The sequence below is a fragment of the Leishmania infantum genome, chromosome 30 (genome assembly GCF_000002875.2).
Source record: "Leishmania infantum JPCM5 genome chromosome 30".
NCBI classification, from domain to species: Eukaryota; Euglenozoa; class Kinetoplastea; order Trypanosomatida; family Trypanosomatidae; genus Leishmania; species Leishmania infantum.
This window is the reverse complement of record NC_009414.2, coordinates 295040-318952: the sequence shown is the minus strand read 5'-3', so window position 1 is coordinate 318952 and position 23913 is coordinate 295040. Positions and strand designations below refer to the sequence as shown.

The following is a 23913-nucleotide window of genomic DNA, read 5'->3' as shown; positions in this document are numbered from 1 at the left end:
GTGCTGCCGGGCGCCGTGCCTGTTGTCCGCACTCCTGTAAAGGTGCTTCTCATCGTCGTCAACGCCGGCGCGCCGCTCTTGTCCTTCGCGGTGTCGATAGCGCCCATAGCGGTGCTGCCCCGAAGAGCTGCTGCTCCTGCTGTGCGACCCGTCATGCTTGCGCGAAATAGGCGACTTCACTCTCCCTTGCGTTTGATGTGACTCAAGGTAAGACGTGGAAGAAAGCGGCGGCGTGTTGCTGCTAACATCCTCTCCGTGCCGTCTCTTCCTCCCCGTGCGCGAAGGTCGGTGGTCGTGGCGATCCCCCTCCCTTCTGGCGTCCTTTGCGGGTCGTCGTACCATGCGCAGGTCGGGGGCCTCGCAATTGACGTGTCAGGGCCGCCCAAGACGCAGACAGATGAAGATTGAGAGAGAGCACAAAAAAGACCTACCAGAGAAGCGCACTTATCAGCTGTGCGCGACAACGAACATTCTCCGTCCGCTGCGGCTATGTGAAGCAAAAAAGAAGGCTGAAAAAGGAGGAGGAAGGGCAAGAAGCTACAGAAAAGAAGATGTGGCGGACGACCGTGCCCGCTACTGCACCACTTTTTCTGCAGCGTTGCGGACTCCTGGGGAGGGAGGGAGGGAGAGAGGGAGACACGGCAGACTGAGGTAGCGCCTCCACACACAAACACACGTGCACAAGCAGACCGATAGGCTCCCGCACAGACTGCTTCTAGTTCAGGCATAACAACAACGCCATCAGTACCGCCACAACATACGCACACGTACAACATGCAGATGACCGTTCCGCATGCGATGACGGGCGAGACGACAACGTTCCACGTAAACGCACGAGAACAGTTACGGCGGTCCACCAAAGGAAATTGAAGAGAGGCAAGATAGATGAACGAGAGAGATGGGCAGAGTCAAGCAGGACCGAACATCAAGGCGGGCATATTTCTTCCCCTCCGCCACACCGCTGCAAGTACGTGCACACCAGTAAAGACGGCTCGTGGAGCAGTTAGCAGAGAGGGCGCCTTTGTGGGCGATGGGGGAAAGCGGCCGCTTCCTCTTCTACCACGCGGCAACAGGCCAGCTCGCCCAGATAGCGTCTGCGCGGCTGAATGATAGGCATGCCAGTAACGACCGTTTTCAAAAACAAAAACACCCGTTAGTCTGTTTCCGTGCGTCCTCCGCAGACGCAACCCTTTTCCATCTCGCTCTTGCTCTGCTTATCGGTTTGCTCTTGATGCTTGTGTGTGTGTGTGTGTGTGCGGTCGGGCCGCTGACACCGAGAGGGCTGCATACCGGCAGGAATCAAACGCGTCTCTCATACAAGGGCATCGCCAGCCGTATGCGCCTGTGACTGTGTGCATGGACGAGAGCGCGGAGCCACACGCCCTCCCGCCTTCCTGCCTCACAGGGTGGAGGCGTGAAGGGGGCCGGGTGGGCGGGGCTTACTCGGGAGGCTTGGGCAGTGGAAACAACGAGAGAGAAGAGGCCATGACGTCACTGGGGCGCTTTCTCGAACAAAATGCAAACTACAAGTAGCAGTCACAGGTAGAACAAAGACCTCGCCTTCACTCGGCAACGAACACTTCATCGTCCCCCCGATCGTGCAGAGCCGCTATCTCCCGAGGAAAGCGCGCAAAGACGAATAAAGAGAACGAGGAAAGCGGAACGTCCCGTTCAGCCGAGCCTGGCGCGGCCCTTCGCTGCCTCAAGACGGAGAATAAGGCGCGGGGGAGAGAGCGAGAGCTGGTCGCCGGCAGCCCGCTGCCCACAGCACGCCTTTACCGTCGCGTATGGATTAGAAGCGCAAGAACGCTACTCTGCCACATGAGCCTTTCACAGGCCCCCATCCGCGTCGTGCGATGCAGAGCGAGAGACACGCCAGTGCAGCAATGCGCCCGGCTCAGCCGTCGGAGCACCACCCCCCTGCCTCGAGCACCGCACACCCACCCGCGCCCCGCAGGTCGCCTCACAGCCGCTCCCCCACTATGCCGGGCGCCACCGGGTGCATTCTCTCCTCAGGGGTGGGTGGGTGGCTCCCCACACCCCCGTACGCAGTGCGAGGGCCGGGGGTGGGATACACGCTCGAGCCACGCTGACGCTTCGCCTACCATATGCGTGGCGCAAGCCTGTGCACTGCCGCAGGTCGCTCCGCCGCAGCGCCATCCAGGGCCCGACCGCCGGCGTCAGTGGGGCGGTACATCGCTCTGACCTCCCCACGTGGCAGGTGCTTCACCGCGCCACCACCACAGGCGGCTCGGCATTGGGCAGGGGGAGAGACGAAGGAGGGGCTGCGTGGCCTCCCCAGACAGAGTGGGGGCACTGGGTCCTGAGATGCCACGCGCTGCGGCATCACCCCCCCCTGTCATCCGGGGTTATAAAAATGGTAAAGATGGAAAGGGAGAAGAACAGGGGTTGCGGAAGGGGGTGGGGTTGAAATCCCAGACAATGACGCTGATCTGTGTGACAAAGTCGAGGGCATCGGAGGCCCCATGAGCGAGAAAAAAGAAGCCGAGTAGAATGGAATGGTCTAGCGTAAAGCGCACAACTCGAAGGTTGGCAGCAACCACAACAACGACACTTGCAAGGCCAACTTCCAAAGGTCCATCTTCCCCTCGTATCAAGAGAGCCCGCGCCTTACCGCAAATCGCGGCGCAGGGCGAGCGGCGATGAGATGACGTAACGCGCAGACTCACCGCCCGCGCCTCCTTTTAGTCGCTTGTCCGTTCGGGCGCCTCCCCCAGTTCGCGACGCCCATCCATCTGTCTGCCTTTTTTTCCTTTGTGTAGCACCCCCCCCCAAGAGAGCACTCACCCGAGCGCGCCCTCCAAGAGAAGGGACAGGATGCCAAACAGCAAGAGGAAGACATGCAGGAGCACGCACCTGCACACATGCACACAAACGAAAAACATGATTGCAAGCCCCGCGAGGCGCGGGTGGGAGGAGGGGAGGAAAGGATGGAAACACGAAGCCGAAGACTAAGTAAATATAGGGAAAACAAAAAAAAGCGTGCCGATGTCGCTTAACGCGAACGAATACAGCACGCACGCATACGCACATACATAGGCATACACATATGCACACACACATACACATAGACTAAGCTAGCATGGCAGAACACGGTGGCAAGGATGCTTGTTTCTTTCCACGAGAGAGGGAACGTGTGGTGCACATCAGCGCACCAGCCAAGAGACACCAGAGAAAGTAAAAGAAAGACAGAAAAAAAAAGGACGTATTCCGTGGAGCACTGCGCGCATACGCAATGCACACCCCAACCATTCAAAACCCATCACACGCGCGAAGTGTCATCGGAGCAGCAAGAGGAGCCTTCGCGCCCACTAGCTACGAAACACGCGCACGCACACGCACACACACACGCGTGATCCACGATGTGTCCGCAGGTGCACGCGCGCTGGCACAGCTGCCCGCTAGCACCGCACCGACACGTGGCATCCACGCGCTGCCTAGTAGAGAAAGGAAGGAATACACCCGGCAACAAGGACAGAGAAGCAGAAAAAGACGAGAGAGTGCGAGAGAACAGGGTCCAATGTTCGCGAAGAGTGAACAAAGACCATTGAGGTTGAAGGGGATAAGAGTGACGGAGCGCAGCGGCAGAGGTGCACATGTCCGATGGAAACACAGAATAGCTGATCCGCCAGAAGATCACGAAAACAGCGGAAAGGGGATCGGGAACAGAAGCCAGGTGAAGGTCGAATGAAGAGAAATGAGTCTGGCCACTCAATCAATCCTTCCCCTCTCCGCTCCCTGTGACACTGTTGGACTGAAGACCTTCACCTCGCTTTTCGCTTTTCTAGGTCCGCACCAGAACGCCCATGCACGCACACCTGACGTGGCGTGTCCTCCGCGCCTGTAACGAAGGCGTTTGTGCACACTCGCCATACCCTTCCACCGCCCCTGTCCATCACCACACAAGCGATAAGATATGCGTTGCCCCTTCCCCCTCCTCGCCTCTTTTTCCGTCCTCTCAGCAATCTCGCAGATGCACCACAACAAGAGAGCCGCCACGAAAGTCGAAAAGAGCAAAAGAAAGAGAAAGAGAACGGGAAGACCCACAACCGGCCGATGTACCCGCGTGCACCCATAAAGGGGGAGGGCGCGAAAGAGGAACAAGAGTTCCCTCTTTTATGCACATCACACCAGCGCCAAAGACGGAAGAGCCGCACACCAAGCTGAGCGAGTACAGAAGTGAATCCATGGATACTGCATGTCAACGAGCAGGCAAGCACACGCACGAGGAAAAAGTAAGCAGCACACCAAAGAAAAAGGATAATGATAGCGTTGACATGCTTGTGTTCTGAAGCAGGGGAGGAGGAAAGGCCACGCTGCAGCGCTTCCAGAAAAGGGGGGGCACAACACGGGTAGAAGTGATGAGGTGCAAAAGAAGGTGTTCTTCCCCACCGCTCTGTCGCGGATTTCCCTCGCCGTTACCCTTCTGTTTTTGCATCCACCACTCCACAAAGCCGCTCGCACAGAAGGAGGGCGGGGGAAGGAACAACGAAAGCAGGGGGAAAAAGAGCACATAAATAAGGAAAGCATGTGACCCCTCAGACACACACACACACTCACGAGATGCAGACACAGAGGTGCGTGCCATCTGCGCAGTCGCCCTTCACGGCACCACAGAAGAGCAACAATCGAAGGCGGAGCGAGAACAAGTGGAGGGACGCTCCTACTGCTGGTAGGCGCGGTAGTCCTGCACCACATTGAGCAGCGGACGGTACACGTGCACTCCGTTCGTTGTGTCAGCGGACGCCAGCAGCCACTCCTCTGTCTTCGAGGAGTTCCACGAGGCGTCCGTCACGCGGCCCACGTGGCCGATGTGCACAAACGACACCTCCGGAGGCGCTAGCTGATCCTCCGAGTAGCCAAGCGGGAGTGTCATCTTTGCCAAATCCCACAAGACGACGCGACCGTCAGCGCCATAGCTCAGCATCACGGTCTCGCAAAAAGGCGACCATTGCAGGCCCGCGATGAGGCGGCCGTGGTAATTGAGCTCCCGGACCGGGTCCGCGGTGCGGCGGATGTCCCACAGGCTAATGCTTCCCTCCGCGCCAGCGGTTGCCAGCTGGAAGGCGCCGATAGGGTGGAACTGGGCAGCTGTCGCGCCGCTCGCGTGCGCCGAGGGAATGGTGGAGCTGCCGGCGCTCATGCGAATGTCCCACAAGCGCGCGTCCCCGTCCATGCTCGAGGACGCCAGCAGGTGTCCTTGCGAAGAGTGCCAGCAGCAGTCGGTGACGATGTCGCGGTGCCCAACCAAGCGCTCGAGTGGCTGCGTTTCAGGGCCAGTCAGCGACGGGTCAACGGCCGACGCCTCGCGCAGGTCAATAGTCAAGCGGTGGCTCACGTCGTAGTAGTTGACATAGCCGTCGTCGGCGGCGCTCGCGATGAAGCCGGGTTTCAGCGTGTTCCAGCTGAGCCCAAAGCCGCCACGGCGGTGCCCGCGCAGCAGTGCATCCGGCACCGTGCGGCCAGCCTCATTCTGAGTGAGATCCTGCACGAGGTTGTACACACCAATGAGCCCAGACGCCGTCTTGACGGCGATAATGTTCGTCTCGGCAGGCATCGCGCGAATCTTCAGCACTGCCGAGTCCATCGTTAGGGTCTGCTCGCAGTGGAAGTGGCCCTTGACGTTGGCGAAGCGCTTGCCGGGGTCGATGCCGCCCTCCAGCGCGGGATCGACCGCCTCCGCGCCGGCAATGTCGTCGTCGCCGTAGAGGCCGTACATGACGTCCTTCGCCGTGGTGACCGGCACCGCCACCTCCATTACTTTCACTGTGTTCGCCGCCCCGCTCAGCGGGTGCGCCTGGGTACCAATCGCCAAGTACTGCAACGTGTAGTCACGCTCCGGATCGACAAAGGCGCGATCGGGAATCCACTCCACCGCCAGCGTCGGCCACTCGACAACGTGTGTGCCACAGTACTCATACAGGTGCTTCGCCTCCGTTTCGAAGGATCGCTGCAGCGCCAACATGCGAGGCAGCGCATTCGCTGCTTGGCGGGTCGAGACGGCACGGCCGCGGGCGCCGGCGTGAGTAGGGTGAACGGAGAAGGCCTCAGTGGGCGCGCTACCTGCGCCACCGCGGCGCGCCGAGCAAGTGCTCTCCGAGCCATCGTCACTGCTATAGCCGTCGCACACATTGGCCGCGCCTCCGTCGGATGCATCATCGCGCACAGCATCGCCGCTGGTTCCTTCTGCGTCGTGGCCGTGCCGGCGATGGCGCCGGCTAGCATCGCCAGTCTCCTGGAAAGCAGCTCCGATGTCATCGCCGTCGTCGGGGGTGATGGTGGCGCTTACTGCAGGCGGCGCTGCAGCGTGCGAGGAGGTGCCCTCCGACTTCTTCTGTTGCGCGTCAGCCCGGACCTCCCCGACCACGCATTCCTTGCGAGTTTCTAACACCCTCAGCTCATTCACGTCATTTCCTGGCGCGCGCACCGGCTTGGTATCTGTACTGCTGCCTTCCCCACGCCGCAACCGAGCCAGCGCCTGCGTGCGAGTCACGCGGCCGGTGGGTGGGGCTGCCGAAGGAAGAGCCTCTCTGCTCGGCCGCGTCGGTGACGGCTGCGGAAAAAACGACGCGTCGGCGGCGTCGTTCACCGATTCGTTGCTGTGGTGCATATCCCCCCTCTTCGCGTCTTCTCGATGCTGATGTCGGGTGTTCGCGCGATGCGTAAAGGCCTGTGTAAATAGAACGGAGTTGCGCGGAGGTGCAGTGCGCACCAGTGCGGTTGGGACCGTCTGTCGGGTCGCTGGGGAGAGCAAAGAAGGGAAGCACGCGGTTTCACAGACTTCCACGGCCACTCAGTAAAGCCGCAGCACCGTCCAGAGAACTGCAGAACACGAGACGAAAAAAAAAAAAGAATCGGACTCTGCACCGCAGGCGAGGCTGAAAGATTTCCGAAAAAGGCATCCGGGGGTGGGGCGCAAAGAGTGTGTGCCGGTGCTTGAGAGGAAGAGCTTGACGACTCGCTGATGCGCTGCGATCCGCCGCAGATCTCTTCTCTTTGTGTTTGTCCTCTCCTCTCGCCGGACTCCTCCTGTATGTGCGCGCAGAAACAAGGCGGGGATAGATTAGGAGGGCGGAGGGCACACTGGGGAAGAGGCGCGGGCGACCTCTCGATGCCAAGCCAAGAAAGGGTGCGAAGGACGAGAGAGGCAAGGCAGAGGTGATATCTTTATTCTTGGCTGTCTGCCTACATGCCTGTGCGAAGAAGGGGAGGGGCAGGAGTGCCGCATGGTGCACGCTTGTGTGTGCAACGACAGGAGTAAACTGGTCGACTCTGTTTGCACGTCTGCTTGCCTGTCGAAGAGGGGGGAGGCCTGGAAAAGTGGGAGACGAGGGGAGCATCGCCCTCGCTGTGCACGAATGACTGCAGCGCACACAAAAGGCAGAAAACAGTACTTTGCGACGAACAAAAAGGAACAGAGAAAAGCGGCGTCAGCACGGCACAGAAATGCGGAGACGGCGTGTGCACGATGGTGCGTGTGCTCGGCAAACTCGTCCATAGAGCCCTCCTAGAAGCCACAGAAACGCGACACAGAAGACGGGCTCACCTGAGTGGTGGACAACAGCGAAGAGAACACGAGCGTGGGAGAGACTGCATCCCCTGCGCGCCTTTTACTCATCCAGCGCCGCCATGTCACCCAGCTGATGTCCGCCTCGATGTTATGTGATGACGGTGTGGTTTTGCAGCCACACTGCTCGAGCGCGAAGGCCCGCCGGTGCTATGTACGCGTGTGTGGTGCGGCTGCCTGAACGTATTTGCTGACGCACTGGCACTCCGCAGTGGCACAGGAACCGCTGGCCGGCCGCGGTGCTGGGAGAAGTAGCCGTTGAAGTCGAGGCGCGACCACAGCGCGCGCTCCCAAGGACGCCCACCGAGGCCGAGGTGACCCGTGAACACCGCCACAACCTCCTGCTGTACACGCGCCTCGAGAGCAATCAGCGTCGCACGCACCTCCACCGGGGTCTCATTGACGCCATCGACCGCCCAGTAGGGAATGCGATAGCGCATGCATAGGATGTAGAGGGTTGTCGCACAGATGTTGAGGGACTGGCACGCGCGCAGAAGCGGCTCGGAGCCCTCCGTGAGGAACGTGGCCTCCAGCACATGCCATATGAACTGGTCGTGGAAGCGTTTTGCCTGATCCACGCTCGTGCATGCGGCAGACGCGAGCTGCTCCTCGAGCTTCGCGGTAAACACGCTAATGACATCCACTTGCATGTAGTAGCCAAGCGAGGACTCCATGAAGTGGATAAACTGAAACAGCGAAAATGCGCGGCGCAGGTCTGCCGAGGGTCTCGTATTGGTCACCAACGCCTCTGAGAGGAGCGAGCGCGTCACCGCAAGCGCCTCCAGTGAGAAGCGGAGGGCGAGATGAAACAAGAAGAGTCGTTGGTAGTACTGCATCGCCTTGTGCGACACGATCAGCAGCAGACCTTGAGGAGGGATATACTGCAGATAAAGAGCCTCAACGATGAGCAGGAGGTGCCGCGCCACGTCCTCTGTTGAGCCGGCCGCACCACCGCCACCGCGGGTATGTCGGGCCACTCGCGTCGGACCATCAGCGGCGAAGGCCGCATCCGCCTGCTGTACACGGCACGACTTCACCCGCATCGTGAACGCCTCGTATGCTACAGTGTCGCGCAGATTGCTGACGGAGAGAGCGAACAAGAAAGCTTCAGATGCGATGCGCTGCAGGTAGGCGCTACGGGGCGCCGCGACATGAGACTCGCGAGCCGGAGCATCTGCTGCATTCACCTGCTTCTCTCCCTCGGCATTGGCGCCCTCGGCCACTTCCAGGGCGGCAGCGGGCGACAGCGACGGCAGCACATCAGCAAGAACAGGCAGCACGCGCTCCACAAAGGCGTACCAAACGTCGCCGCGGTGGCAGAGAAACATGCTGCGCAGAGCGGCAAGGTTCACCTTCAGCGAGGGCAGATCGCCGACCTTCATCCACAATGCCTTGGACCACAACGTCTTTGCCGCCTCCACACGCGCCGCTAACTCCTCTGCCACCAGAACGCCACCATGACACAGCTGCGCGTTGAAGATGGAGTGAAAGACAGCATTGGCGGCTTCGTCCTGGGAACCGAGAGCCAGCTGCTCCAGGTAGTCGCTGCCACCCTGCACATCCATGTCGCGCAGCAGCACCCGTCGCTCTTTACCAGCCGCCAGTATCAGGAGGCCCAGTTCAGGGGACACACCGAGCGGAAGACGGTCTGTGTAGAGGATGTGCTCCTCCCCAGCGCCACCGCCGAAACCGGTCGAGGCACTCCTCACCGCCGCCGTCGCCGCTGCGGTCTCCGTTGATTTGGCGCGCACAGCAATGAAGTAGTCTGGGCGTGCGTGCAGCACGACACCGTGGGCAATGTAGTGCGCTGTTGTGTAGAGCAGCGCGAGCCACACGCTTTCCCCGAGAAGACGCCGAAACGCTGCCGGGACCTCCTGATTGTGAAGAAAACTGTCGAGCAACGGCAGACACACCTCCGTCCGCTGCTGCTGCTTGACGATGGCCTCCAGGAGGGTGAAAGTCAGGGCGTATGTAGCCGGGAGCGCCGCAAGCGCCGACGGCGTCTCGGCCGCTTTCACCGCCTCGGCGTAGTTGAAAAGAACCTTCTTCACCCCATTCGCAATAGCAGCCGGATACAGCCCCTCGACGCGCCCGACAGCGGCCTCCTGCGTGGCGCGCAGAAGCGTGTGATAGCTGCGACCCAGAGGCAGGGCACGCTGCAGAAGCTGCTGCTCTGTGGGGTGAAAGGGCAGCGCCTCACAGTACCTGCGAAAGGGTTCCGCAGATGCGCCAGCTGCACTGTCAGCATTCGAATCCGCTGCCCTCGCATCGGCCGCTGACGAAGGTGCGTCCAGCGTCTGACTCAGAAGTGCTGAGTTAAAGCTCAGCAAACTGCACTTCACCTCCTCCATGAGTGCCTTAGTGCAGCGCAGGACCCTCGTCCTTGTCGCAGTCACCGAACAGAGAAAGCCGGTGTGTGGTGATTTGGGGAGGACACCAAGATGGAGAAGCGGCAGGGGCGGACTGCTGGTAAGGTTGACGGTACAGAGCGAGCGTGAGTGAGAGCCCCACGCTCGCGTTCATGAGGGGTGCCAAGTGGTGTATGTGGCTGTAGGTGCGTATAGATCTATGATGCTTTCTCCGTTTTGTATGCACTTAGTGGCGCGTGCGTCCTCGTCAAGGTGAAATGCGCCGAGAAAGTGCTGTAAGAATTGGTGGGTGGGCTAGAGAGCGAGTGAGGGTGATGGAGGGGTAGCGTATGTATGCGTGTGTTTGTGTTGGCCTCGGCTTCGGTGCGGATATGGAGACGGGTACGTGAACGCGCATGCCTCTCTTTGTGGGTGGAAGGGAACGGGGGGGTGCGCTCTCTTGGACCGCCCTACGAAGTGCAACTCATGGGATGCTCGAAAGAAGGTCATTTTCCGCTGAAGAGGCATGCTGATGTCATGGCACGAGCATCGCGACCCGTCACTGCGGCCGCACCCTCTTTACAATGTGACGGTGAAGTACGAGAGGTGGAGATGGGTCAGCAAGGTCCCCATCCGAGCTCACTCACGGTCCTTTTCTCGTACTTTGGGTGTCTGCCTTGGGGTCGCCGCAACGGCATGGTAACGGAGGAAAAAGGAAGGAAGAAAGAGGTGGGGGGGGGGCGGTGGTCAAAACAGGAACGAAGTGGCAAAGACGAAAAGAAAAACCTCAAGCTCAAGTGCATTCACGGCGGTCGCACGCCCGCCCCGCTCTTCCCCTCCCCTTGCCTCTACGCCCCTTCTTCGGTGCCACGGCGAAGGACGAGAGAAGGTGTCGAAACAGGGCACGCTAACGGCGACAGTTACAAGCAGCATAGCGACTAAAGGCGGAGAAATGTGGGGACCTGCGGTACGCACACACAAACACATCGCGCTACACACACACACAATCCTCAAGTGCGAGAAGAGCATAAGGTGAGCAACACTCACGCAACCACCAGCACGATCCGCTACCCCAAGCAAAAAGAAAAACAACACATCGCCGGTGAGAAGAAAAAAAAACGCGTCTCCACCTCTCCGTCGTGTATGCGCTCCTCTCTAGTGTACACTGTGTTGCGCTTGCCGTGCCTGGGCAAGAGGCAAGGGCATGCAAATAGAAAAGGGTTCTCTTCGAGTCGCGTCTGTCCATTCACTGCCACAGTGCATTTCACTGAGCGCCTCTCGATAACCCCCCCAGGCCCTGCCACAGGCCCCCATCCGCGTCGTGCGATGCAGAGCGAGAGACACGCCAGTGCAGCAATGCGCCCGGCTCAGCCGTCGGAGCACCACCCCCCTGCCTCGAGCACCGCACACCCACCCGCGCCCCGCAGGTCGCCTCACAGCCGCTCCCCCACTATGCCGGGCGCCACCGGGTGCATTCTCTCCTCAGGGGTGGGTGGGTGGCTCCCCACACCCCCGTACGCAGTGCGAGGGCCGGGGGTGGGATACACGCTCGAGCCACGCTGACGCTTCGCCTACCATATGCGTGGCGCAAGCCTGTGCACTGCCGCAGGTCGCTCCGCCGCAGCGCCATCCAGGGCCCGACCGCCGGCGTCAGTGGGGCGGTACATCGCTCTGACCTCCCCACGTGGCAGGTGCTTCACCGCGCCACCACCACAGGCGGCTCGGCATTGGGCAGGGGGAGAGACGAAGGAGGGGCTGCGTGGCCTCCCCAGACAGAGTGGGGGCACTGGGTCCTGAGATGCCACGCGCTGCGGCATCACCCCGCCCCCCCCCCTGTCATCCGGGGTTATAAAAATGGCAGCGAGAAAAAAAAAACGGACCGAAAAAGACGAGTAAAAAAGGGGAGGATGGGTCGGGGCGCAAAACAAGAAGTACGTAAGAGCGCGGCAAGCAAGACGGGGCCGCCGTGTGCGCTGATGGTCGCACACAGAGAGCAGAGAGAGAAACACCGGCAAATCAATACTACAACAGCGAAGCGATCTCTCTCCATGGAGGAACTCGTGAAAGCTTCCATAAGGTGACTCGGAATAGGCAAAACGCAGCGAAGGGGCACCGCGTCAACAGCCAGCGCGCAAGACGGAAGTGGCAAGCCCGGTTTTGCATCGTCAGCGCGGCTGAAGAAGAGCTGAGGCGCACCCTCATCCACTGCCCCGGAACGGGCTCTTCGATAGTAGGGCTCCTCTGCGTGTTTCACGAACGCCCGCGTCACTGCAGCCCAAAGACCGGCGTCTTCACTGGGTACCTTGCCACGAATACCATGTCAAAGTTCTTCTTCTCATGCTTAGCCATCGAGAAGGTCCACGCCACCTCGTGCGTGTCCTCATCCACGGTCACTTTCTCCCCCTTAACAGAGCACAGGTTTTCACCAGCCGCTGTGGCCGTCGGCTGCTCGAGCACCACATCGACATCCGCGTCGTCTGAGACGGGGTAGTTGTCTTTCACCACAACCGTCACCGGTGCATCGCTCGGCAGCGCGAAGCACTCAACTGTGTACGCGTAGTGGTACCTCAGCTGCGACTTTGTGCTCGAGAACACGGACGTCTTCTCCGACTCCGCACGCCGCACAAGCGTCCGGCTCACCTTCACCGTCTCATCCGTGCCAAGCGACACCTCAAACTCCTCGCCAGGCGACACGTGCCCCAGCTGCGACTGGTTCACAAATGTGTTGCCGTAGAACACCTTTGAGGGGCCAGCAATGAACTCGTAGTCCGTCGCGTTCACAGCAGTCGCGCTCAGATGCACCAGCGGGTCCACTTTCGGTACGCACACAAAACGCAGCCGCGCGGGAAACTTCTCGCGCGCCACTGTCACCTTCACGTCCGCGTTGTTGTGCCGCACCGTCGCAAGACCCGGAATCGCGTACACCGTCGCATTTGACGACGAGCCGCAGCCCTCCACACACGCCGCCTCCACCATCGGCGTGACAGGAGCGGCGAAGTTCTCCTTCGTATTCGGCGCAGTAAAGAAGATGGAGTTCGCTCCCATTCTCCTGCGCGCCAGCGGCCCGCCGCGCAGCGCGCCCATCGCGGGCGCCGGCGGCCGCGTCCAAATCGTCCAGCGCGGCCACAGCGGCGGCGGCGAGGCGCCAGCATGCGGCGTTGCAGTGCTCAGTCGCAGCCGCACCTTCTCCCAGTCCAGCGACGTGCACTGGTGCACGTTCGCGGAGTAGAGCACCTCCAGCTTCGACTCCGCGTAGTTCACGCGCAGGTCGTACAGTGGCGACCACCCCGCACCGCTGACAACGCACGACAGCTCCACCATCAGCTTCGTCCCGCTAACGACCCCTGCGCCCACCACAAGCGTCGCCTCCAGCGCGCTCTTTGTGTGCAGTCGAACGCCGCTGTCGCCGCCGAGGTCGCTCAGCCGCTGCTGCGCCTCCTCAAGTCGCTCCTCCACATCCGCCAACTTCGTCCTCAGCTCCGCGAGCCCGCGCTGCGCCGTGGCGCGCCGCGTCGCAAAGAATGACGCCATCGCGCCCCACTTCACAGGGTCCTGCATGTACGCCTGCAGGTGACCCGCGCTCTCGGGCGGCACAGCGCAGTCACCGCGGCCCGCGGAGCTGACAAAGCACTTGATCCGCTCAAGGTGCTGGCACGACTCCTCCAGTGCGGCAATGCCTTCCTCGCACGCGCATTGCTCCTCCTCGATCCGCTTGATCACGTCCTTCTGCCGCTGCACATCCGCGCGCACGTCCTGCCTCACCGTCTCACGCACGGGGCTGATATTCTGCAGCAGCACCGCAGCAGCCACAGCAGGGTCCGTCGCCTCGCCAATGCGCACCTGAAGCGTGGCCCAGTCCACATCGCCCCATTGCTCGATGTTTTCCACAACCGCCACAACCCTCGCGGAGGGCTTGAGCACCACTGGCGCAGAGAAGGTCAGCTGAGCGCGGTCACCGTAAACCGTCACCGCCTCCAGCTTCGGCGCCAGGGTGACGCGCGACATGGCGGCAGCGCCCGGCTGGGATGGTAATGGGAGATGGAAGGGGACTCACGTGTATAGACGGGTGGGTGCCTGCCTGCGGGAGAGGGAGTCTGGGAAGGGAAGGAGCGAGGCGACTCCGCACGAAGGTGGGGACGAACACGATGTTAGAAACGAGATGAAAGAAGGGAGGGGGGCACAAGTGAAGGCGGCCACCGCTTCGACAGAAATGCGCAAAACAACAAAGAAAAGCGATGTTGTCTTTCTTGGTCTTTTTATGTACTTGATTCTGGCGACGGAAAAGTGGGCGTTTTAGGGGAGGGGTCATGTGCAGAGGTGAGTCGATGTGTCAGCGTGTGTGTGTGTGTGTGTGTAGAAGGGGGAGGAATGAGGCAACCCATGAAGGGAACACAAGCAGACAAAGGTGGGCGCGGAGAGGGGAGGAAAGCAGGAGATTCGAATGGGAAAGGGATGCGTGTCTGCAGCTGACACACATGAGGGGGGGGGCAAAGTGACTCTTTCGGCATATGCATACCCCTTCCTACCGCAGGCACATGAATGGAGTGTTTCTGTGTGGGTTTGTGGGGGGAGGGGGGTGTTGCAGGCTTCGTCAAACACAAGCAAGCATGGTTGCAAGGTCCACCCGCTACCACTCCTCCCATTTCGCCTCTTCCCCCAAGAACTCACTCACGTCAGTTTCCCTTTCGCCGTCAACTCGTCTGCGCGCGAAGAAGTGTGATACTCCACCTGCTTGTGACGGCGGTGGGTCTGTGCCCTTTCAGGGGCGCTGTCCCTTTCTCTACGAAGCGTATGAGTGCCATCTTTTTCCGAGCCTCTGCCGCCTCCCCTGCCGGCGTCCCTCCCCCCCTCCGAGCAGACACTGGTGGATGGAAAAGCAGAGGTAAGAGAAGGCGGGCGCGATGGAGGGTGAGAGAGGCTGCAGACGAGGGGCCGAGGACGCAGGGGAGGCTAGGAGGGAGCGCGAGAGTACAATAGGCAACGTACACGCACACAGACAAAAAAGTCACCAAGAACGAGCTCGTTAAGAAGTGCGTCTCCACACGCACACACGCACATGCGTGCGCTCTGCCAAAGTCTCTGGCACCTCTGTATCGAAGAACTTGGGTGGAAGGAGGGCGGCTCCGATAACTGCGGAGACGTCGGCCGAATACTGATGCACGAAAGGTGACGCACGTCCATCACAACAAAAGGCACGGTGTCTCGAAGGAGAAATATATCGAAAAAAATGCAACGCGAAGCAGCGGGGCGATTCTCGCCTTGCGCTTTTCTTCGCGTCGAGGACACCGCGGTGGATGCACGGAGGCAGAGAAGTAGAAACGGAGAGACCGCCACGCGTGGGGCCTGCGCGATGTGCAGAGAGGGAGTGGGTGTGTGTGTGTGTGTGTGTGTCAGAAGGCAATCGGCCCCCTCCTCTGGGCTCGGGCGAGGCGCATTTCTCTCCTCTACGCTGCCGCTATCGAAGAGTTACTTCTCACTGATGTGGATACCCATCTTTTCTTTCGATCTCAGCTAAACTGCTCCTGATGAAACCTCTCCCGTTTCGTCTGTCCGTCCTTCGTAATGCGGCCGTCGAACAGCTTCGTCGCCACCTTGAATGCCAGACAACCAGCAGGGTCGCCGATCTCGCGAAAGATAGTTGTGAGCTCGTGATCCATGAGGTAGGTGTAGTTTGTGTGCTGTGTCATCTTGCGCGTCAGATGCGCGGCTGCCTCCCAGTCCAGTCGGTGCAGTAGGCAACGGACGAGCAGCAGAAACATATCCGTGTTCTGCAGATACCAAGCCTCGTTGCTACCAACCGAGGTGGTCTTGTCCAGCAAGGCGTGCCAGAGCTCGACGAAGAACTCGGCGTCGCCAACGTCCTCCTCGGCATCGTTTCCAAGGGTGGCATCGGTTTGGTGCACTTCCGCCAGCGCGAAAGGGCTTTGAGTCCCCTCGCCACAAGGACTCTTAGAAAACTCACACGTATTAATCGCCAGCTGAGCTGCCGGGTAGGGGTTGTAGACGGCCGAGTCCCAGAGGTATCGGGGCACGATGGCGGCGCTACTCCCAGTGTGCGGCAGGGTGGTGCGCGCCTGCCGCATAGACAGCTGCAGCTCCGCCTGTGACAGCGACGATGATGGTGAGGCTGAGCCGAAGAAGAGCTCGTGTACGTCGGCAAAGTCCTTCGCGATGACGGCTTCGCTACGCAGCTCAGGCAGCTGATTATTGTTGTAGAAGAGGTGCTTCATCGAGTCACGAGACTGTCGTGCAGACCCGAAGAGGGCAAGCGACGTGTCGCGGGCATCCAAATACCGGCCCCACTTGGTCCGCTCCTCCAACCCCTCCGGCGTCAGTTTTGGATTGCACGGCGGATGGCGGCAGCACCACTGGGCGAGCTGCATAAACATGAACTGCGTGCTGCGGGGTACACGTCCGTTACTAGCGGTGGCGTTGCCTGCGTCGATCGCGCGTCTGAGCACCGCGCGCGCCTCGGACACGGTCCGGATGAACTGCGTCTCGTAGCTGCTCACGGTGACCAAGTCGCGTGCGCAGGGCACCGGCGGTGTACACGACGCCAGCATGGTCGGCCAAGTGGATGGAGGAGAAGTGGAAGTGGGAGACGGCTTCTCCGTCGGCTTTTCAGAGAGCTCCTCCACCATCTGGCGCAAAGCACCGTGAAAGGGCCGCTGCACGTCACGCAGTGTTGTCGCGCTGACGCGACTCAGCAGCGTGCCCACGTCTAAGAGATGATGGACCGAGACGCAGTATGGCTCTCTTGACGCAGGCGCGGACGCAGAAGTCACCGCGAGCGACGACGAGGACTCTGCAGAGCTGGCGAGCTCTTCACCAGGCTGTCCCTTCGACGCTCGCGAGTTGGCAGTCATATCTAGGGCCTCCTGTGCCACGGTGCACCGCTGCTGCTCACAGGCCGCGCGCTGCAGTAGCTGAATGGCCCCGGTGTCGTCCCCCACACTGCTTTGTACGAGACTCAAGGCGTGGAAGAGGTGGCCGGCGTTGTAGTGATGTGGCCCAACGCCCGTTTGGGCGAGCGGCAGCAATGTGGCAGCGACCAACTCCTCCATGCTGTTGGTCTGCGCATTAACGAAGGGTAGCGAAACCACTCTGGAAGCTGCATCGATACCGGCGGCGCGGAGGGACGCCTGCATCGCCCCCACCAAAGATGTCAACGTCGACGTGGCAGACGGCCCAGCCGGCACACGGCTGTCCCGGGCCTTTTCCTTGTCTCCGTCAAAGCTGCCTGTGTCATCGCTTTCAACATGCTCGTCCACGAGCTCGTTGGCCGTCGGCGGTCCACACCGCTCCACCTCCCCAAGTAGCGCCAGTCGCTCCACCACTGCCTGCACGCTCACGGTGCCCCGCTTGTACGCATCGAAGCAGCCGAACATAGCGCAGAATTGCGGAAACTCGTCGGGGTGCGTGAGCACGCTGCTCAGCACCGACATCACATCCCAGTCCGTCAACTCCACACCGAAAGCACGTATCCACAGCGCCATCACAACACACGACGCAACCGTACTCCGATGGCTCGTGGTGGAGCAGTGGTAAAGAAGAGAGGAAAGCACAGGCGCACTGCGGGGCGGTCTCGCCGGCTGCGGCGTTGCCGTTTCACCAGAGGGGTGCGACGAGCCGGCCCCCGTAAGATCCGCAGCCGCCTGGCGTGCCTGCAATCCTTCTCCCGAAAAGCTGTACGCGGCCACTGTCCCTCCCTCGGTGCCGGCTTCGTCTTCCATTACGTGGGTCCCGAACGCTTCCTGCGCCAGGGCAACAAGTTGCAACAGACGGGCCTCCACATCAGGCGGGCACAGGCAGTGCGCACAGTCAACCATGCGGGCGTACGTCTCCAGTGTCGTCGTGCCGCTGTGTACCATCACCTCCAGCACCTGAAGCGCATTAGCTGCGTCATGGTGGTAGTTGAATGTGCGCAGCAGCGAGTGGAAATGATAGGCGGTGAGCTCCTCCCCGAGCTGCTCACGAATGTACTGGAGTGTAGCACTCAAGTCCTGCGTGTTGTGGCTGCTCACAAAAGTCGCGACAAGGGCGTTGGCCTCATACAGACTGAGCGGCGGAGAACGATGCGGCGCATCCGCGTACTCGCACGAACCCGAAGGCGAAAATGAGGGGTCGCTCTCGTTATCCACACAAGCCGTCGATGATTGTGCCGCGGACGACGACCGCTGCTCGACCTCTTCCAGGGCCGCGCTGAGCCGCGCCTTGGCTGCCTGGTGCACCTCCTCGCGGTGGCCTGCCTGCCACCAATCCGCGATGAGTCGTTGGTTCAACAGATAGCTGCCATAGGCGGCGAGTGAGCGACGAAACATGACTGCTCGACCCTGTGCGCGTGCGCCTGCGGCGAGAGTGTGCCGAAAAGTCGACAAGGGACACGCAACCCGCGCTGCCCAACCCCATGCACGTGAAGAATCGCGAGTACTTGCCAGGACCAGGTACGTGGGCGCCTTACCGCCGCCCACTCTCTAGCGTGTGGGTGTGCGTGGTGCGACAGAGTTCTTGCTTGCTTGATCAAGCCGCTGCCCCCAGACGGGAGAAGAGGCTGATGGAGCCGTGGAGGATGAGTGCTGGTAGCGCCGATGACAGCCACAACCCCACACACAAACACATGCGCACTAGAGAAAAGGAAGCAGCAAAGAGATGCTCTCGGAGACGACTCCACTCGCTTCTCCAGGGCACCGCAGTCCGTTTCCTTCGCTTGTGGGTCCGTGCGAGCGAGGCTGTGCGTGAGTGTATGCTGGAGCTGGTGTGTCCCACGCGTCCAATGAGAGGTAGAGAGAGTAAAGAGTGGGTTGAGGAAGGGACCATGTGCTTTGAGAGAGATGAGGGAGGGCGATCGCAGGAAAAACGGGCATGGCACAAGCCCGGACACGTTGGTGCCCGAGTGTGTGTCTCTGCGTGTGTGTGCGTGTGTGCGAGAGTGCTGTGCACACATGGCGGCGGTCGTGGATCCTACGCTGTCAGGAGCCAGCGAAAGTGACGGCAACGATGGCTGCCGTTCATAGGATCGGGGAAGGGGGGCTCCTTCGTTTTGTCCTGCTTGTATTTGCGAGGTTCAGTGCAGCAGGAGTGCACACATCTCTCGCTCCCACCCCACAGACGCGCACCGTTTGCCTTGAACGCAAGCACAAACAATACTGGGGACTACAGCACGCTGCAGTGCCAGAGAGGTAAGCGGCGATGATGCACCTTCGACTCGGCGGGAGAGATCGCCTTCACCCACACATTCACTGGTGGCAGGGGATGAGGAAAGGAGGGGTGGGAAAGAGAGAGAGGGCCTGGCCCAATGCCACAGACGGTGTTTTGCCCTCGTTCGTCCTATACGCCGCTGGGACTGCGCGTGGACTGCCTGCACCCTCTCCCAGGCCTTCCATTTCTCGATGCCCTTATCGGTACTTCAAATCGTTTGTCGGATCAGTGGTAATGTGCATCGAGGCACGAGCACAAGAATGCGCGCACATACGCAGAGACAGAGAACGCGCGGGCACACACAGACGCATACATAAGGTGGCAAATAAGCGCTTCAAACAACACCGGACCTGGACAGACAGCCACGCACACACACACACACATTCTGAGAGAGAAGAGGGGGAGAAGATGCGTGCATGGGAGGGGTAATAGCGGCTTTTACCGGTCGCATTGACTCCATCGACCTGCCAAGACCCCCAGCATCCCACCCCGATCCGCGGCGCCCTCGCGATACCTCTTTTCGTGCGTGCTGCGGCACGAGGCCCACCGAGGCGCGCTATAGCGCCTCGCTGCTCAGCTGAACTCGAAGGTACCGGTTTCTTCAATGGCAGCAACAATCTTCGCTCGAGCCGTCGCGTAGTCACGGTACGGTGGTAGCTTTAAGGTAGAGAAGCACGTTGCCGCCGAGGGCAGATGATCGGGCCCGGACGCATTCATCGCCAGCAGCTGAACCTTAAAGGGAGGCGCCAGGAAACGGAAGCCGAGCAGCGGCGGCCGAGTCATGGACGTCACAAACTTCAGCAGCTGTCGCTGCTGCGCGCGCGTGAGAGACTCCACAACGTCCCAGAAGAGCCGCACCTGCGGTGCGTTCACGTCCTCCGGCTTGTCGTACACTGTATTCGCCTTCCAGTCCTCCAAGTCGATCTGCCCCGTCTCATCGCCGCCGAAGAGCTTGCCGACCTCGTTACTGTCGAACAAGCGAAGACGGTTCGTGTCAATTACAGAGTGAAGCCCGGTGCAAAACGCGCGCGTCTGCTCGGCGGCCTCGCGGTTGAGCTTAAAGTCGGCGACGAGGTGCACGTAAAAGAGGCAGTTGCGCGGCGTCACGTGCATCTTCGCCCCGTCAGGCACCAGCTCTACCTCCCTTGTGATGCCCAGCGCGTTCACTGTGTAGACAAAGGTCAGTCCAACCGCCTCCAGCTCTTCCTCGCTAAGCTGCGTGAGGGACATAAGCTGGTGATAGAGCTCCGCGTCGAAGCTCTTGAGGTTGCTGAGGGTGTTGCGGCGGCCCAAGATGGAGTTGCGAAAGTGAAGGGCGAACGGCACGTCTTGCAACACACCGTCGCGCAGCGCGCGACCCACCATTGCCCCCAAGAAGCGGATCTTCAAAAGATGCTGCGGGTCACTGGTCGCCACGGCGCTGAAGGAGTTCGGGTACACATAGCCGTCTGGGGTCTGGCGAAACAGGCCGTATTCAGCCGCAAACCCCTCCTTGCACAGTGACACGATACACTCTCGGTACACACCGCGGCCGTACCCGGCCTCGAGCGTGCCGTCGTCGGCGATGAAGCGGATGTTGAGCATGTCGTTGCTGAGCGGCTTGTCGTGGAAAAGGTCAAAGGCGTCTATGAAAGTGCGTCCGCGCTGCACCACCACCCGCCGCTCGCTCGGCGGCGTCCAGTGGTGGTCCGTCTCCACGAGCAGCGCCGAGAGGAGCAGTGCGCGAGCGGCAAAAGGGAACAGGAACGGTGTGTGCACGAGCATCTTTGCGTACCGAGTCGCCTGTTTCCACTGCGCGCTGCCGTGAAAGGCGACGTCGTCGCCGGGAAGACGCACGTGGGCCACCGACGTGGTCGCGACACCGGCGGTGGTGCTCGACATTACGCCGCCCACAACGCTTCGCTCTCCGGTTGCGACGCTGGCGCCGTCAAGCTCTGCCTCCCCTGCCTCTGCGGCATCCTCCTCATCCACCACGGCGGCGCTCGCCGCATCCCAAGTGCGAAACAACAAACCCACTGCTGCCTCGGCAGCGACGGCGCTGACGGACATCCACAGACCGGTCGCCGCGGCAGGCACAAACGGGTCCGCCTCGTCCACCGTGTGTAGGCGGGAGAGCAGCAGGCAGGCCGCGTGAGCAACAGCCTCGCCGTTGGAGTCCGGTACGACGCCGTACATGTGTGACCGGTGCACAATCTCCTTCAGCGCGAGCACCAACGCCCACGACTCCTCTGTAGACAGCACCGCCGCCTCGCCACCGCGACGCAGCTCATCGGCGAAGTCGCACACGTTCACATAGTATGCCAGCAGGGTGAAGAAAAAGATGGAGAGCGACGCGTGAGGGTCATAGAAAGCGAGAGGGTAACGCGGATGTGTCTCCCACGTTGGCAGCCGCGGGAGGGAAATGAGGGCGGGCCCGGGGTGGGCAGCCGCGGGCACGCGGCGGCGTCTAGACCGCTCCTCGCCGGCGAGGGCCGGCTGCTCCTCCTGCTCCTGTGCACCCCACGCCGGTGGCTGGCACAGCCTCTGCAAAGCCTCGCCGGGCGGCAGCACAGCCCGCAGCCCCTCGCAGCTCTGCCAGTACAAACTCCAAAGGCGACGCAGCAGCTGCGGAGTGCGCACCAGCTTTGCGTACAGCGCCAACGTCTCCTGTTGATAGCGGCTGTATCTCGGCTTCGAGAATGTGAAGATGGGCCACGCAAACACGTTGCACAGAATCTCGAGTGGGCTCTGCTGCATCGAGGCAGACGACGGCCACTGAGCGGCAGCGCCAGCATCCATGAAGGACGTCGTATTCGCCAGCGATGCAGCTGCTGCCAAGTCGCCCTCCTCGTTGCCGCCGTCGTCCACCGTTGGCGGCGCGCCGGTATCGGTGGGTGCCTCCACGGTAGGCTTCTGCAGCGACATCAGGCGCAGTTTCTCACACCGCTCATCCTGCACGGTGAGGAGTTGTAGCAGTTGCAGGCCACCCTCGGCGCTGAACAGGTACGAGGTAAGCAGGCGGTATTGACTGTGCGACGATTCATCGACACCCTCGGCATCGTCCTTCCCATCCACCGTGCGGCGCTGCTGCCGCCGGCCGGTGTTGTAGGCGTAGTGATCTGCCAGAATGCCCTCAATAAAGAAATCCTCGCGGCACAGTCGCTCGCTCAGGCAGCTGACGCTGAGCAAGTACCACTTCACCACATCCGTGCAGGCAGCTAAGGGCGACGGCGACACAGAGGCAGCGCACGATGTTGCCTCCACGAGCTGGTGGATACGCGGCAGCAACCGCACAAGGCGCCCAAGTACACGAGCACGCAGCTCCCCACCTCGTAGCCCACTTACGCCATCGCACGCCGTCAGCTCCGTGTTCATGGCAGTCCGTCTGTAGCACTCCGCAACAAGCATCGTAAAGCACGTATCCACCACGTCGCAGCCGCCACGCGCGGGCCCCTCCGCGGCTGTATCAGCAGCGCCGAGCAGCACCGCCAGAGAGTTGGAGGTGAGTCGCTGGGACTCCTCTTCGGTGTAGGGAGCGCACATACATTGCCAACACACCTGCGCAAAGGAGCCCGTAGGCGGCGACAGTGGGCTGTACCCGCCGGCTTCAGCCTGAGAAAGGGGCGGGAACGCCGCGACAAGTGGCTGCAGTAGCTCCCTGCACTGCGAGCGCACGCTCACCGGATGCGCCACCGTCTCCTGGCCTAGAAAACTGAGTGTCACGGTCAAGGCATGTACCGCCGGCCACCGATCAAAAGACGCCGCTGCAGCCAATGACGGTAAAGTCACCGCCGTCGCTGACATCTCAAGACCTTCGTGGCTTCTGCGAGGTGTCGGCTCCTCGTTGAGTGTACGTGCAAACGCAGCGTTGTGTGTGACGATGACAGCCACAAGATACCTTGCCAGTCGCTTTACCAAAGATGCGCTGCTGGATGGCGATGCGTGGCTGCCCGGCATCGACGGCGCCACACGCGAGAGTTGCTGCAACAGCACGCAGAGGAGAAGGACCACATCTTTGGTGGGCAAAGAAGCGAGAAAAGAAGGCCACGACAGCGACAGCGGATCGGCTGGCCGATTGACTGCGGCTGCCTCAGTGGCGGCATCGGCATGAAATGCGATGGTGTCCTCATCAGCCGTGTCCTCACCCTCCGCGCTGCGGTTGATGCTTTCGCTGAGAGCTGTGTAAAGGCATTCGCTGTAGTGCCAGAAGACCCGCTGCCGGTACGCGCGCAGCTCTCCGAGGGACGACACCGAGGAGGTATGAGGAGAGGAAAGAGTGACACGCTGGTGAGCCGCGGCAGTAGCGCCTAGGCCAGTCGTCCCAGGTATGCCTGAACCCGCATCACCTAATACCGTTTCTGTGCTGCAGTCGTTCTTTGCTGCAGCTCGGAAAGGCGCGTCGAGGCGCAGCGGAATATGTGACTGGTGGCGGCGCACATACGAGAGGCACCAGCACGCCGTGTGTAGGCGTGCCGTGAGCTGCTCTGTCTGGCTCGGGACGGCAGTCGTGTGAACAGCGGAAGAGAAGCCCGCAGAAGACGTCGACAGTAGAATTCGCTTCACGTCCGATGACAAGCTATCCAGGTCACTCAACGCCAAACGCACCATCGCCTGACAAGCAAGCCACTGGCGAATGGCACGTTGCAGCCGCCGGACGGCGCGCATGCGGCGCGCCTCCTCCTCTCTCTGAAGTCGCAGTCGTTGTGCATCTTCGATGATGCTGTTCCGCGTCTTGTGATGGTCGCGCGCCAGCTTCATGTTGCGCATGCGACTGCTGCCGTTGAACACAAATTGGCTCAT

The 23913-nt window shown here is 61.0% G+C and overlaps 5 protein-coding genes across 5 annotated transcripts; all 5 read right to left on the bottom strand.

The window, feature by feature from the left end:
• Positions 1–4684: 4684 nt before the first annotated feature.
• Positions 4685–6631, bottom strand: LINJ_30_1010 (conserved hypothetical protein; the record flags this gene model as incomplete). Its single annotated transcript, XM_001466908.1, has 1 exon — positions 4685–6631. One exon carries the CDS (start codon positions 6629–6631, stop codon positions 4685–4687), a length of 1947 nt encoding a protein of 648 aa, XP_001466945.1.
• A 1022-nt stretch (positions 6632–7653) lies between these two features.
• LINJ_30_1000 (conserved hypothetical protein) lies at positions 7654–9939 on the bottom strand (the record flags this gene model as incomplete). Its single annotated transcript, XM_001466907.1, has 1 exon — positions 7654–9939. The coding sequence occupies one exon, from the start codon at positions 9937–9939 to the stop codon at positions 7654–7656; it is 2286 nt and encodes a 761-aa protein (XP_001466944.1).
• Positions 9940–12201: 2262 nt separating this feature from the next.
• LINJ_30_0990 (conserved hypothetical protein) lies at positions 12202–13941 on the bottom strand (the record flags this gene model as incomplete). The annotated part of the gene is made up of 1 exon (XM_001466906.1): positions 12202–13941. One exon carries the CDS (start codon positions 13939–13941, stop codon positions 12202–12204), a length of 1740 nt encoding a protein of 579 aa, XP_001466943.1.
• A 1502-nt stretch (positions 13942–15443) lies between these two features.
• LINJ_30_0980 (conserved hypothetical protein) lies at positions 15444–18257 on the bottom strand (the record flags this gene model as incomplete). Its single annotated transcript, XM_001466905.1, has 1 exon — positions 15444–18257. The coding sequence occupies one exon, from the start codon at positions 18255–18257 to the stop codon at positions 15444–15446; it is 2814 nt and encodes a 937-aa protein (XP_001466942.1).
• Positions 18258–19707: 1450 nt separating this feature from the next.
• On the bottom strand, positions 19708–23913 carry LINJ_30_0970 (putative ubiquitin-protein ligase; the record flags this gene model as incomplete). Its single annotated transcript, XM_001466904.1, has 1 exon — positions 19708–23913. One exon carries the CDS (start codon positions 23911–23913, stop codon positions 19708–19710), a length of 4206 nt encoding a protein of 1401 aa, XP_001466941.1.